Source organism: Vidua chalybeata, chromosome 1 (genome assembly GCF_026979565.1).
Source record: "Vidua chalybeata isolate OUT-0048 chromosome 1, bVidCha1 merged haplotype, whole genome shotgun sequence".
NCBI classification, from domain to species: domain Eukaryota; kingdom Metazoa; phylum Chordata; class Aves; order Passeriformes; family Viduidae; genus Vidua; species Vidua chalybeata.
The window spans coordinates 106,473,582-106,486,897 of NC_071530.1; the positions used below are offsets into that span (position 1 = coordinate 106,473,582).

At 39.6% G+C, this 13,316-nt stretch overlaps 2 protein-coding genes across 2 annotated transcripts in view; one reads left to right on the plus strand and one right to left on the minus strand.

The window, feature by feature from the left end:
• The window catches only part of RMC1 (regulator of MON1-CCZ1), a 17,396-nt gene extending 13,326 nt beyond the window's left edge, over nt 1–4,070 (plus strand). The window contains exons 12-20 of the mRNA XM_053943853.1: nt 358–411; nt 715–843; nt 1,187–1,293; nt 2,007–2,126; nt 2,325–2,402; nt 2,555–2,659; nt 2,745–2,813; nt 2,946–3,171; nt 3,893–4,070. Of these exons, the coding sequence (XP_053799828.1) occupies nt 358–411; nt 715–843; nt 1,187–1,293; nt 2,007–2,126; nt 2,325–2,402; nt 2,555–2,659; nt 2,745–2,813; nt 2,946–3,171; nt 3,893–3,972 (968 nt within the window). The 3' untranslated portion in view covers nt 3,973–4,070. The remainder of the gene's footprint in view (nt 1–357; nt 412–714; nt 844–1,186; nt 1,294–2,006; nt 2,127–2,324; nt 2,403–2,554; nt 2,660–2,744; nt 2,814–2,945; nt 3,172–3,892) is intronic.
• The window catches only part of NPC1 (NPC intracellular cholesterol transporter 1), a 27,393-nt gene continuing 18,062 nt past the window's right edge, over nt 3,986–13,316 (minus strand). Inside the window, exons 14-25 of the mRNA XM_053943843.1 lie at nt 12,877–12,991; nt 12,009–12,136; nt 11,779–11,919; nt 11,126–11,215; nt 10,822–11,012; nt 9,928–10,043; nt 9,244–9,373; nt 8,344–8,544; nt 7,342–7,573; nt 6,164–6,277; nt 5,224–5,386; nt 3,986–4,612 (exon numbers count right to left, since the gene is read on the minus strand). Coding sequence (XP_053799818.1) covers nt 4,530–4,612; nt 5,224–5,386; nt 6,164–6,277; nt 7,342–7,573; nt 8,344–8,544; nt 9,244–9,373; nt 9,928–10,043; nt 10,822–11,012; nt 11,126–11,215; nt 11,779–11,919; nt 12,009–12,136; nt 12,877–12,991 — 1,704 coding nt within the window. The 3' untranslated portion in view covers nt 3,986–4,529. The remainder of the gene's footprint in view (nt 4,613–5,223; nt 5,387–6,163; nt 6,278–7,341; nt 7,574–8,343; nt 8,545–9,243; nt 9,374–9,927; nt 10,044–10,821; nt 11,013–11,125; nt 11,216–11,778; nt 11,920–12,008; nt 12,137–12,876; nt 12,992–13,316) is intronic.

A 13,316-nucleotide genomic window follows, 5' to 3' on the forward strand; every position in this document is an offset into this window, starting at 1 on the left:
TGTAGCATTTGTTACCTTGGCTCCTTAACAGAGCAGTTTTAGCTGATTATGCACATGTGCTTCAAGACAAAATAATATGTGTCATAATAGCCTCATAATGCTTTCACAAAGTTGTAAATGCTGAAGTCTAGTATAATACCACATTTCCTAGTTATTTGATACATGTGTATGAAAATATTGAATAGGTACACCATAAAATTGAAGATACCATTCCAAGAACATGGTTCAAAACCTCAGAAGTAGAAGTGACAGTAAATGAAAGTATGGTAATGGGATCTGCTTCTCTATAGTAATGTAAATTCAGGAGAAACAGTTTAGTATCAATGTTAATATAGGTGTTAAAACCTTAACATTTAGATTCTTCTTCTTGGATTGTCTTTCAACCTGACATTATCATCAGTGCAAGTGAAGGTAAGTGGTGAGCTCTTGGACTCTACAATACTTGGTACCAGGATGGCTAGTTTACACTTTCAGTGCACAAAGCAGCTTAAAACTGAAGTGACTTACTAGGTACATCTGCTGAGTTGATTGCTTTTGGTACTGTTAACTGAGGATTATCTATCTCAACTACAACTTTTCAAGGGTAATGCTGCTCTAAAATATGGGCTTAGAAAGGCAAATAAACAATCTCAATGTGTTTTCATTTAAGGGTGGAAAAGTTGTATGTCTAGGCTATACTGTACAAGACAATTCACTTTACTTTTTCAAATCAAGGTTACCTCTGGAGTCTTCAAGTGAAACTTGAACCTGTAGTTAACCTCTTGCTAGATAAAGGAAAACTAATGGATTTCCTTCTCCAAAGAAAAGAATGCAAAATGGTTATCCTGTCTGTATGCTCTCAAAGTAAGTTCAAGTGTGTTTTCTGTATCTTGAAAGTACAATACTGTTTATTCATAAATACTCACCCAAGTTAGCTTAGCTGTTCTTAGATTTGAGATCACCTCTGAAGCTGCCTTGGTCTTTGGGATGTCATTTGCCTCAACTCCCCTCAGTCACTATTCTGAAGGAATTTAACAGCATGAAAAATTAAACTTTCCCCCCACTTCAATTTAAATACACCTGACATGACTGAAAGTATTTCTTCAAAGTTAAAAATTAGATAGAGACTATAGATCAGCTTTTGAAAAAGGCAACATTCAGGTGCCTGGTTATTTCTTCTCATAGTTCTTTCTTTTTATCTTTTCAGTGCTTAGTGAGCCAGAAAGAGGATCACTGTCTGTGATTGCAACTGTTTTTGACAAACTGAATCATGAATATAAGAAGTACTTGGAAGCTGAGCAAAGCTATACAATGGTAAACCATGTTAGCTGTAGCAGCTTACAGAGACAGGAAAATGCTGTTTGCTTTTCAGGTGGCATCAAGGTGAAGGCATGCTCCTTTCTACTTAGGAAATTCGGGCTTACCCCAAAAGGTCCTGACTGCCTCAGGCTCACAAGTGAAAGTCTACTGTGGAAAATGCACTGAGACTCCCACTTGACACTTGTGTGGCAGGTGCTGCATAGCTCATCTCCAGAATGATGAGTTAAAATACCCCAGTGCTTGAAAGCAGAGAGAAGGTAGAAGCTGAAAAAGTCAATAACTACTACCCTGGTTTCCAAAGGACTGATTTCACTGCACATGTATCATGGCATAATAGGCAGTCCTGATACATCTCAGTTACTTCTGTTAAAGTACCAAATTCAAGCACCAACTCAGAGTACAGTCACATACTCAAAACTGTTCTAAGCCTGAGGGCTGGTGTCAGTGTAGTTAGATTCAGCTCCTGGCTTTGAGGTATATAAGAGCAGATGTATTTATGTAACTTTAAAAAGCAGTTTTAAATCTAATATTAAATCACCACTGAACAAGATGCATCTAGTATAACATGAACACAGATATTAATTCCCTTGTTAACACAACAATTTTATAGTTGTGTTTGAAACAGAAAACAGTCTGTACAACTGAGACTGACTCAGAACTGTACTACACTAGAGTTTTCTTTTTAAAAGACCTTTTTTTCCTCCTAGGTGGTAGAAACAGGCCTGAGTAGAAGTAATCCACTCCTGAAACGTCCTGTCCGCACTCAAGCAGTTATTGACCAGTCTGATATGTACACACATGTTTTATCTGTTTTTACAGAGAAGAAGGTAAGTTAATTTTAAGGGCTAATGAAATAAATTTAAGGGCTAATTTGGCAGCAGTCTCAGATCAGCCAACCTAAGTTGATGGCTTGAAATTGGCTGCAGGAATCTTTGTCAGGATTAGGGTATTTTGATGCCTATTCTTATGGGGATATTAACAGAGAAGCTATGCAAGTTCCACTTAACGCTTGCTTCTTTGTCCAGGAAGCACCTCACAAGTTCACTATAGCTGTCTTGATGGAATACATTCGCTCTCTCAACCAGTTCCAGATTGCAGTTCAGGTAAATCACTTACGTGCTAAGTACATTGCCCTACTCCATGAAGTTTTAGTCCAGTCTTGGTCACATGTGTAAGTTCTATACAATATTGACTTGTAGATTGTAAAAACACATATAAAGACATGCCTTTAATTGTCTTCTTCCTACATTCACAGCACTACTTGTATGAGCTGGTCATCAAAACCCTTGTTCAACACAACTTGTTCTACATGCTCCATCAGTTTCTGCAGTACCATGTGCTCAGTGACTCAAAGCCCTTGGTATGTAAGACAAGTAGCTCCAATAAGCTAGTGAGGGAAGTGGGAAGTCTTCAGAATTTTAAGTTTTTTTCTACTTTTGCCCTAGGCTTGTCTCTTACTATCCCTGGAAAGCATTTACCCTCCTGCACATCAGCTCTCACTGGACATGTTAAAAGTAAGCATTTCTGACTCTAGTAACTCCACGTCACATGTGTGTTAGACTGGACAGACAGCTTCCCTGACCAGGTAGCATCAATCATTTGCATGCATTAGAAGCATTGTCTTACAGCTGTGATTGACTTCACAGAGACTTTCCACAGCAAATGACGAAATAGTGGAAGTTCTGTTGTCCAAACACCAAGTTTTGGCTGCCTTGAGATTCATCAGGGGTATTGGAGGACACGACAGTATTTCAGCCCGCAAATTCCTCGATGCAGCGAAACAAGCAGAGGATGAGATGCTTTTCTACACCATATTCCGATTCTTTGAACAAAGAAACCAGCGGTTACGAGGAAACCCCAGCTTCACACCAGGTAAGCAATAAGCAGTTTGACCAAGATACTCAGTTGTGCAATCCTGTTGAGCCTGTATTAGATGATAAAAACTCTTGGCACAGTTTAGCCTATATTTTATACTCACCTTTAAACACAGTTCCAAATTGACTTGTCTTACTCCTTTGTCTACTGCATCCAGGAGTAAAGAGGCTGAACTAAACATAAACTTGCAGATGAACCTGTTTGACTTGCAGTTGCTCTCACTGCTTAGCTTAGCAGAGCCATTGTCTCCAATTAGTGCTTTCTCTTGAAGTCAGCAACCAGCTTGGGAAACCTTTGAGTTCAGTTGTCTATTTCCACTAATTACAAAAATTCAAGGCCTGTTTTATGCTACAGGGCTTTCTTTGAAAGCCAAGCCAAACTGCTTGTACCAGCAACATGATCATAATAACCAGACATTCTGTAGGCGCAGAATCCCACCCCACACTCTTGCATCTTACAGTAAAGGGCTCTCATGGCTGTGAATCTGCTGGTTAGATCCATGAACTAGATCAAACATCTGCTTCACCTGAAGAATACCAGTCACAGGACTGGAAATACCTCAGTATTCCAATGCTTTCTGTTTGTTCAACTCTGGTACTCAAACACATTAAAGATGAGAATTAGTACCAATAAATGAAGGTAAGTGAAACTACACAATCTTGGTTTTTGGTTTGAGAGTTGTAAAGCGAACATGGAACTTTTATTTTGTCTTCCGTAGGTGAGCACTGTGAAGAGCATGTCACTTTCTTCAAACAAGTTTTTGGAGAACAAGCTCTCATGAAACCCACAACATTCTGAAAGACTCTTCAACTGAAATGTATAAACTTAATTTATTGCATTTAAGTAGATTTTTGAACTACAAAATTGCTATTTTATAATAAAGTATATACAAGACATTTTGGCAAATAGTACTAAAAATATTACAACTTGTGATGACTTCCCCCTAAAAATAGAGACAAAAATTGCATTGACCTGCATTTAAAATTAGTGTCAGTGGTTTAGCAGTCCATTCTTATACACATCACCTTAATTTCATTGACAAAATGCTATTCAACTCTCACTACAGCTGGTTTAGGTTTCTGAAGGAAAAAGATGCAACCTCTTGAAAACAGAAGTGTTTTAGTAATCTTATTAACACATCTAGATTTAGTAATACTGTTACTTCAGCCACACTTAGCATTTCCTGAGTTTAAAGCTATGTCCAAAGCTGCAGCTGGTATCTTCTAGTTGAATCTGTGCAGGAGTCAAGTCTGTGGTGGTTACAGTGTGATAGTCATAGAACATTGCTGCGCTTCAGTTCTTAGGAGTTGGGCCTAAGCCGCAGTTCAGGCAGTCCACTGAACACTGTTAAAAAACTAGAAGTAGAGGAGTCTCTCCCGTTCTGTACCTCTGGTCCTCTCTTGTGCAGCACGAGTTTTAGCTTTATTTACTGACAGGCCTGAGTGAGAGAACACAGTTATCCAAAGGCTCCACATTTCAGCTGATCAGTTACCAGGAAGCATATGTGATCTTACTGTCTAGGGCCAGCTTAAGAGTCAGAAACATGCTTCTGCTCAGCTGTTAATTGATCTCAGCCCCAACAAAGGCAGTGGTAGATGAATCCCCATCAGTCTCAAGCCCATTAAAGGTAGACTTCAACTGAGCCTTACTTAAGGGCTACACTATACACATGCATTTTCAAATCCAAGAGTATAGTGCTTGGACTATCCTCACTGAAAGGCAAGATTGTTTCTGCAAACGCAGGAGCAGTAACCCACAGGAGGTTTGTTGCTTCCACCCACCATCCTGGCTCCAGGTTGAAACATGCTAATCATGCTGCTCTCTGGGACAGCAGGCACCTTCACAAAGCACAGCGAAGTGCAACCACATGGGCCAGGCAGTGCTTGCTTCAGTTCAGCAAGCCCACAGCAGTGAGCCTGCAGTGTCACTTGGATGAGAGAGGCACATCCAAGTGCTGCTTTTCATCTCTGCAAACCTTTCCATGTCATGGAAAGTCCAGACAGCTATTTTTGTTTGAAGTGTGGTATAGAGCAGACTGTCACATCTTACCTATGTAACTAAGCAGAACTGGAAGAAATATCAGTCCATGTGTTGCTCCCAGCAGAACCATAGCTAGATACATCCTGAAGTAGAATATCTTGAAGATTTGAGATTTGGAAAAAGCCAATACTACAATTCCTCCAAATTTGGTCAGCGTGATACCACTGAAAACCTGGCAATAACAACAGTATTTAAGTGATAAGTAGGAGTTTAGGTAATCCATTTCCTTCAAGTATTTAGCATTTGGTAACATTTCTGTTTAATCTAAGGCTCCTATATGCAGTATACCTCCTGCCCTGCCAGTCTAGAACCAAATCAAGATGCATTCAGGAGAAGAATTCATCTTTTTGGTCCCCCAGGATAGGCTCAGTATGATTAAAAATCCACTCTGATCTGTGCAGCCACCTAATTAATTTTTGTTTCAAGCAGATACAAGTGAAAACCATTACTTAATTTAACTCACATTCCAGTTAAGTTCTGTACCTGGGTGTGGTACACATATCACAAGAACTGTCCATTAGAACCCCATACATGTCACTTAGTCTAAGAAAAGTGACATGACAGTACTGCCTAAACACTGAGTCCTGCTTGTTCTCTACAAGCTCCAACTGCATCCCATATTCACAACCACCTTTCCTAGTCACCCTGACTATCTGGAAGATAAATACTTGAATTTTAATGGGACAATTTGAGGTTATCCAAACTACTAGTTCAGCTAAAGCATTTAGCTCTCTTCAACTATTAGGTAGTAATAACATCAGATTAAAAATGAGTCTTCATCACCCCTGTTACTAGTAGAAGCCTGTGTTGACCTTAAGAGCTTTAAGCATTCCAAAACGAAAAAGCAAGGCCATCCTTATGACTTAAGACTGTCACCTGTAACATTTCTTAAAATAGTAATACTGTTACTTGGCTACTCATTTCCTCTCCCCACCCAGCAGATACTCACTGAGCTGCCCATGTGAGACAGAGCTTCTTCCGCACGCTCCACTCTACTGCCCTTGGTACTGATGGTGAACGCTCTTGTCACATGACTGCAGAATTCCACAGCAATACCACAGCTCTGGAGAGTGAAAGCAAACGTGTAAACTTCAGTTAGATGAGCACTTTGATGGCAAGGTCTCTACTCAGAATTCTCGATGGGCTAGAAAGATTCCTAGCAGCTGTCATCAGTCCCAGAGTTGAAGTACCATGGGAAGTTACAAACTTAGTGTTGCTTCCCAGAGGCTGTTGCAGGTGTCTACCACACATGTAAAACACTGTGTGGTGTTTTACCACCAGTTATTACTAACAGACAATCAAACAGGAAGTGGAACATGAGATTGTTTCAGAGGTCAAGCTTCCTGAGGTTGAAGCAAGCTGGCTTTGATGCAGTGCACATAGTGAACATTAGAATCAGTTTACAACTATTAGCTGCAATAACATTGCTTTAGAATAACACTGAATATACATCTTGATTTGATACCATGACAATTCAGCTCATCAGTCATTTACAACACTAACTGAACACGTGGCTAATCTCAGCCTTATCTAGTAGATAGACTTCCTTGAACATACATCTAATTGTAACATGGGCCAACAGTTTACACTAACCCTCAGACCTGCCATAAACCTCTAGAGAAGATGGTAAGCCAGAGCAACCAATAGCTGCTTGCTGGAGTTAGTTCTGGAGTGCTTTACCAAGGCTCTCTCTGCCCAGATGATTTCATTCACTTACGAAAGTGAACAATACTGCTGCTGGCACATCCCAGATCTACTCTGTAGAACATAAATACAGCAGAAACCTTAAGACAAACCTATGCATCCTCTCCTTCAGCACAAGCCACCTGTGTTGATGTGGAGCAGCACCTAGCCTAGACAGCAGCAACGCAGCTGTTGCTGCAATACAAGAGTGATCTCCACCAGATGCAGTATCAGTTCAATTGCTGTATCTTATTAGTACTAGGACTAGTTGTCAGAATAAACTTATTTTCTCTTCTTCTAGATGTGTTAAGATAGTTCCACTACTGTTCAAAGGCCTGTCAAAGTTTAGTAGCAGAATACTCCTCAGTATCACAAGTATATATATAGCACACAGAACTGTTCAAAACTTGGAAACAGAAGCAAAGAGCGGTCGTGTTGACTTACCATGACAAGATTTACTAATGAAACTGCATTCAAGCTGATGCCCCAGAGCCACATCACTCCAAACATGTTGACGATTATCATAGCAATAGTTATTGAAACCACAACAGCAGCCCATACTTCAAAACCAAGAAGCACAATTGTCACCAGAAATATTGATCCCAAAGAGATGCAGAGGTTAAAGATAGCATCGTGCACAATTGTCAAGTATTGTTCATAGAAGACATAAAACACACTGTAGAAAAAAGAGAGGCTGTCATTAGCCATCTTCCCTTTTATATGCTGATATTAGATTAGCTTCTGTGCTAAGGATAAAGTAGCTCCCCTCAACAGAAGTCACCAACAGAAACTGGCTTCCTCGTATCAGTGGAATGTCATGTAACATTCTGTAGGAGTTAACTCCTTACTAACACTTCAAATAATGATCATGGTCTCGAAGTCAGTGTAATTCTCATATTTCAATATAAGCAGCTATAGGAGATACCAGAAGGCAGGTGCTCGGATCCATTGTGATATCTGCAGGAGCTACTGCAGATGGACCAAAAGTACAGGTAGAATTCTTTGATGCAGAGATCAGTATTTCAGTTGTACAGATACCAACTCAATTTTAGTGTGGTACTCCTATACTTGACATTACTGCTGCATTTGCTTTACATTTAAATAACTTATTTGAAGTCAATACATTCACATCACAGCTTACAACTATCCATGTCAACGTATCTGCTTATATTTCAACTATTAAACCCTACTATGAAAGCTAGGAAATGCCAAAAAAATGGAGTCAGATCTACCTTTGTAGTGAAGGATTTAAATTCGTTATCAGTGACAGTAGAAAGAGGCCAGTGCTATGGATACAAATTACATCTTCCTAGTTTTACTAGAAATCCCCAAGTCTCTGCATTACCTTCTGTTAGACAAAACTCAGGTTTCTAATACATTATTAGCCAGCACCTTTTCTGCATTGCTCAAGTATCTGTCACCAAGGCAAGAAAGATCTAACCATACCTGTAAGGAAACACTCGGTAGTTCTTCTCTTTGATGCCCATGGTTTCAGTAATATTGTCTGCTATAATTCGAGCTTTCCTCATAGCATCAATAAAATCAGATGATGTTTTCAGTACAGTATGGTAAGTCATAAAATAAGTGGCTCCAACCTCAGTTTTGTTGTTTATAAAGTTGACAGCAGAATTATATGCAGCATGTCCTCTATAAAGACAGGTATCAGATGTCAGCACTATTCAAATTCATTAGCTTTTATAACAAATAATTTTATGGAATCATAGAATGGTTTGAGTTGGAAGGGAGTATAAAGATCATCTAGTTCCATATCTGCCATAAGCAGGAACACCTTCCACTAGACTATGGCTGCTCACATCCCATCCCACCTGGCCTTGAACACTTCCAGGGATGGGGCACAGCTTCCCTGGGAAATCTGTTCCAATGCTTCACCACCCTCAGAGTAAAGAATTTCTTCCTAATATCTAATTTAAACCTACCCTCTCTCATTTTAAACCATGCCTCCTTGTTTATCACTACACCCCTTTGTAAGAAGTCTCTCTCCAGCTCTCTTGTAGGTGCCCTTTAAAGGGCTAACAGCTGGTAGCTGTTCCTAGCAGTTTCTAAAACTATAAAAGCTTCAGAGCACAATAGATTTCAAAATTGTGCAGGATATTCTAGAACAGACTGACCATAGATATTGTCTCTCTTTGTACAGGGGAAAGCTGCTGTTCCATTTAGTTGATGATGCATTTGGATTTTTTTTTCAGAAAATAGTACAGCACTGATGAGATGTCAATGTTTGTATGGCTTTTAGGAGGACATTAGATACCTAACCTCCAGACAAAACCCAAAGCACATTTCTTTGACACGTTGGTCTAAGCAGGGTCTATAGAATAAGGCTCTTACCCTTTGCCACATTTAGGATTAGGGTTGTCCGATAGGAACATTGGTAAAAAAGTCATGAAGTCTTCACCCTGTGGTCTCTGCTTGCCTTCTTGAGTCAGTGGTCTACAACGAGTGCACGATGGATCACTGACTGAAGAAATACAGGAAGAAGGTCATCTACATGGTCAAGTATTCTTTTCCTAACACTAGTAACTTCTAAATTGCATTACTACAGGATGCAATTCCATAAAAAGCATAAGATTTTTACTGATGAATGAACTGATCCATCCTGAAATTCTATATAAGATTCGTAGTCCTTAATTTGATTTATTGCTACTAAGGCAAGGGCCATCAGAGAACTCTTACTTGTGCACTTATCTCCATTAGATCTGATGAGAACTACACCCAGCTGAAGGACCTGAACAGAGCCCCAAGTTTGAGTGCTCTAAGAAAGCCAAGAGAAGGATCAGAATTTTTACAGCAAGTTACATTAGCTGTCTAGGTAGGCTGTTTTCAGTCTGCAGCATTCCAGTAGAATATTTAAGCTCATTCAAACAGCAGTTCAAATAAATTAAGAGGGCAACTCAAGAGGTTCCTGCTTACAATAAGAAAAGGTATTCACTTGACTCATACCATGAGAAAATGTTTTGGCTGTGAAACTTATAAACCAAACTAATTCACTAGCAACAAGATGGATGCCAATACCTGAAGCATTGCAAAACTGTCCAGTGGTATTGTAGACTCTACAACAGGACGACTGTGGCTTCACCCAGTCAAAGTAGTCATCAATCCAGGAAGATGGGGCATAGCCTATCCTCGTGCTAATAAAAATAACACAACATATCCATCATCAGTAATTTTATGTTTAATTCCAAACCATATCACTTGATCTCTCCAGTGCCAACTTATGCCATATCAACTCATTCTTGTCAAATCTACTCAGCTCTTCATATGGTCCAATGCTCCAGTAGCCCATCCAAGAGCCATAATGCTCAGGTAGCTCAGAACACTGCAGCCAGAAAACAGCAGGAGCCTTTTCACTGCATCCTGTTCTGCTGCCAAGCTCAGCTTTCCATTCTCCTGCCTACTCTGTTCCCCATACTATTCCACACCCTGTTGTCTCAGGTAAAGTTCCTCCTTCAGTTTGGCTGAAATGAACTACAGTGGAAGGAATTGGGAAAAGACTTCCTTCAGTTCTTAGCTGCAGATAAAATTCCTGCTTAGCCTCCCTAGGCTAGCCTAGTTAATTCACCAGGTTTAGAAGCTGAGGATGCAGCCATCTTCCAGAACATCATAACCCTGCTGAGAGGTTTTCACAAGTTTTTCTTACTACCATTCCAAGATTCCTTGAAGGATCAAGCCCCTTTTCCAAACCCAAGTACATCAATGTATCCCATCAGTTCAGACAGGTTTTATCCTCATTCTAAAAGACTGTCACAGCTGCTTCCAAACCCCTTCCCTCCCAAATCCACAATATAAAGCAAATAAAATAGAATGTCAGTTTATGACCAACAGCTGAGCCTGAGTAAATCAGGAGGACACACTGCTCAGCTACATCTCTTCCATGCAACTATGCAGACACAAGCATGACAGACTTACTAGCTACCAATTTCCGCAGCATTGAAGACTTGCTGGACAAGTGAATCATTATTACATCCTGTTCCACCACACACCATGTTCTGCCCTTCCAAAGAGGTGTAGTTGTGTCCTTCTTCTAGGACGAAGTAGACAGGGGGACCCGCATGCAGGTACTTGCTGATGTTGCTGAAATAATCTATTACATAGGAGTCCTTCAAGGGAAAGTTTTGAGTTACTATTATGGAATGTTGAGGTAGCACAACGAAGTATCAAGGTTTCAATTCACCCACAAACTGCTAAACAGGGACATGATCATAAGACTTACATCTGGCATTGAGAGAGACTGATCTAGTCCAATCTCTACATTGTGTATAACTGCTGCACTGAATGACAGGATACCCACAAACACTGCTATCTGCAAAAAAAAAAAAAAAAACAAATCCATGGAAGTGAGAACTGCACAAAAACAACAGGCAATAGGAGTCATTTGTTAAGCTAACAGGAACCATGCAAAGAGGCTCTAGTTTAAATGTGTTATCCAGGCTTAATACAACAGCAGTAGTACAACACAGGTGCTTCAGGGGTCCCTTTTGAACTGTAAGGAATTTACTCTTAGAAATCAGTGAAGGTTACAATCACCTTCTGTAAATAAGCATGGTAACTTTAAACTGAATCACAGATTCATCAAAAACACTCTGGATTAATGCAGTGTAGAAGCCAACACATGCTTGGTTTTTTTTTTTTACATAGGCTAAAGTAATTTGACTGCAATGTAACTCTTTAAATCTAGGCTTTAGACAATCCACAATCAAGGCTCTATTTACTGAAATACTTCTGCAGCTACAAAAGCTTATTTCTATTCTTATGCTTAATTTGTTTCAGTGTATTGAAGATTTTTCTTCCCTATTTAAGCCTTCAGGCTCACTGCTCTTTTGCTCAAGTTTAGATGACTGCTTATTTGAAATAGATTATACATACTACTATTGGTCTCATCCAATCCTTAAGCAGATATGGAGAAAATAGATTTTTGAAGAACAGAAATAATATGTTCTCAGAACGCTGGACTCCACTCATTTCTTCACTGCTTTTGATGCAACACAGAATATCCAGTCTATTACTCTGAAAACGGATTAAATGCCAGAGTTAGAGCAGTTCTGCAGATGTCATCATCCCCATTACACTGCAGTTACAGGTGCACTTATACTCACCTCTTGACGCTTAATATCCAAGCCCAGGAGACTCACAAAGCAAGTGACTTGAAGAATAAAGTCTATGAGCACAGCCATTCCAGCAAACAGGGAGAACGTGCGAACCGCTGGCATCGTAGACAGTGTCCCTGGAGGAAGTGACCCAGTTTGTTAAGAGAGCTCCCTTCTCCTAGAAATGCACAAGCATTTTCTAGACAAACATCCAGTTTAAGTGGTAGCCTTACAGCAGGACAAAGAGCCTTTCTTTCCAGAGCAAAGAAAACAGCCCATACAAGCCTGGCTACAGCTGCTGTCTTTGACCTATTTAACAGCACTGAGGCTGTGCAAAGGAGTGACGAGTTCTAAGCCATGACTCAATTCCAAATTTAGGTGCAGACTGTGTAACATCTTGCTTCAATATTAAGCCACTCCAATGCAAGTTGATCCAATGACAAATTACTCTGCAGGTAAACAAAGCTGTTATGAAAGAAGGCCAAATTAGACTTGTAGGGCAACAAAAGATTTACCTCTAAAACATTACAAAGTGAGCCTCAAACATAAATCTATCATAGGGATATTATACCCTGGTATTTGATCTATTCCTAAGGTCAAATTTAGACTTGTCGGTCACTGCAAGTCCGTAAAAACCTCCAGTCTTTCAGGCTGAAAATCTTGACAGATTCAGAATTGGATCTTTTTAACTGTGCCAGGCTCTTAAAGTACTCCAATGCCTATCCCCAGCAGAAGTTTAACTTCATAGTAAGAATGAACAACTAAGCTAAACAGCCTCTACAAATTCTTACTTTGCTTTTATATTTTATACTGCATTTATTCTTGCAACATGCTGTTATCATAAGGCCCTTATCTTCAAATATTAAAGGAGTCTTACCAAGAAAGAATGCCACAGTCTCTGAAAAGGATGAGAGAAACATACTGGGTGCCACATCTCCCAAGACTCTGCCAATCTGTTTATCCAGAGTTTCACCCTGAAGGCGTTCATCTCTCTGTTTAGAGGCAATAATTTATTATTATTAGGAATCATGCAATTTATAAAGCTATTTCATATGGCTTTAAAAGCCCCAAAACTTTAAAATATCCTAAGTATCTTTTCTTGCTTTAACTGCATTAACAAGAGTTAGATAAAAAACAGCTGAGACTCTAAAACAAGAACAGCCTGAACATTACTTGTTGTCTTGTTTGAAATTTAAAACATAGTGCCAAGTTCAGTACTTCAGATAAAACTACACATTTAACAGAGGCGGTACAAGTTTCAGTGGGTTACTGAACCTGTCAAATTAAAAAGCTTATTACCCACTAAGACTTAGTGTC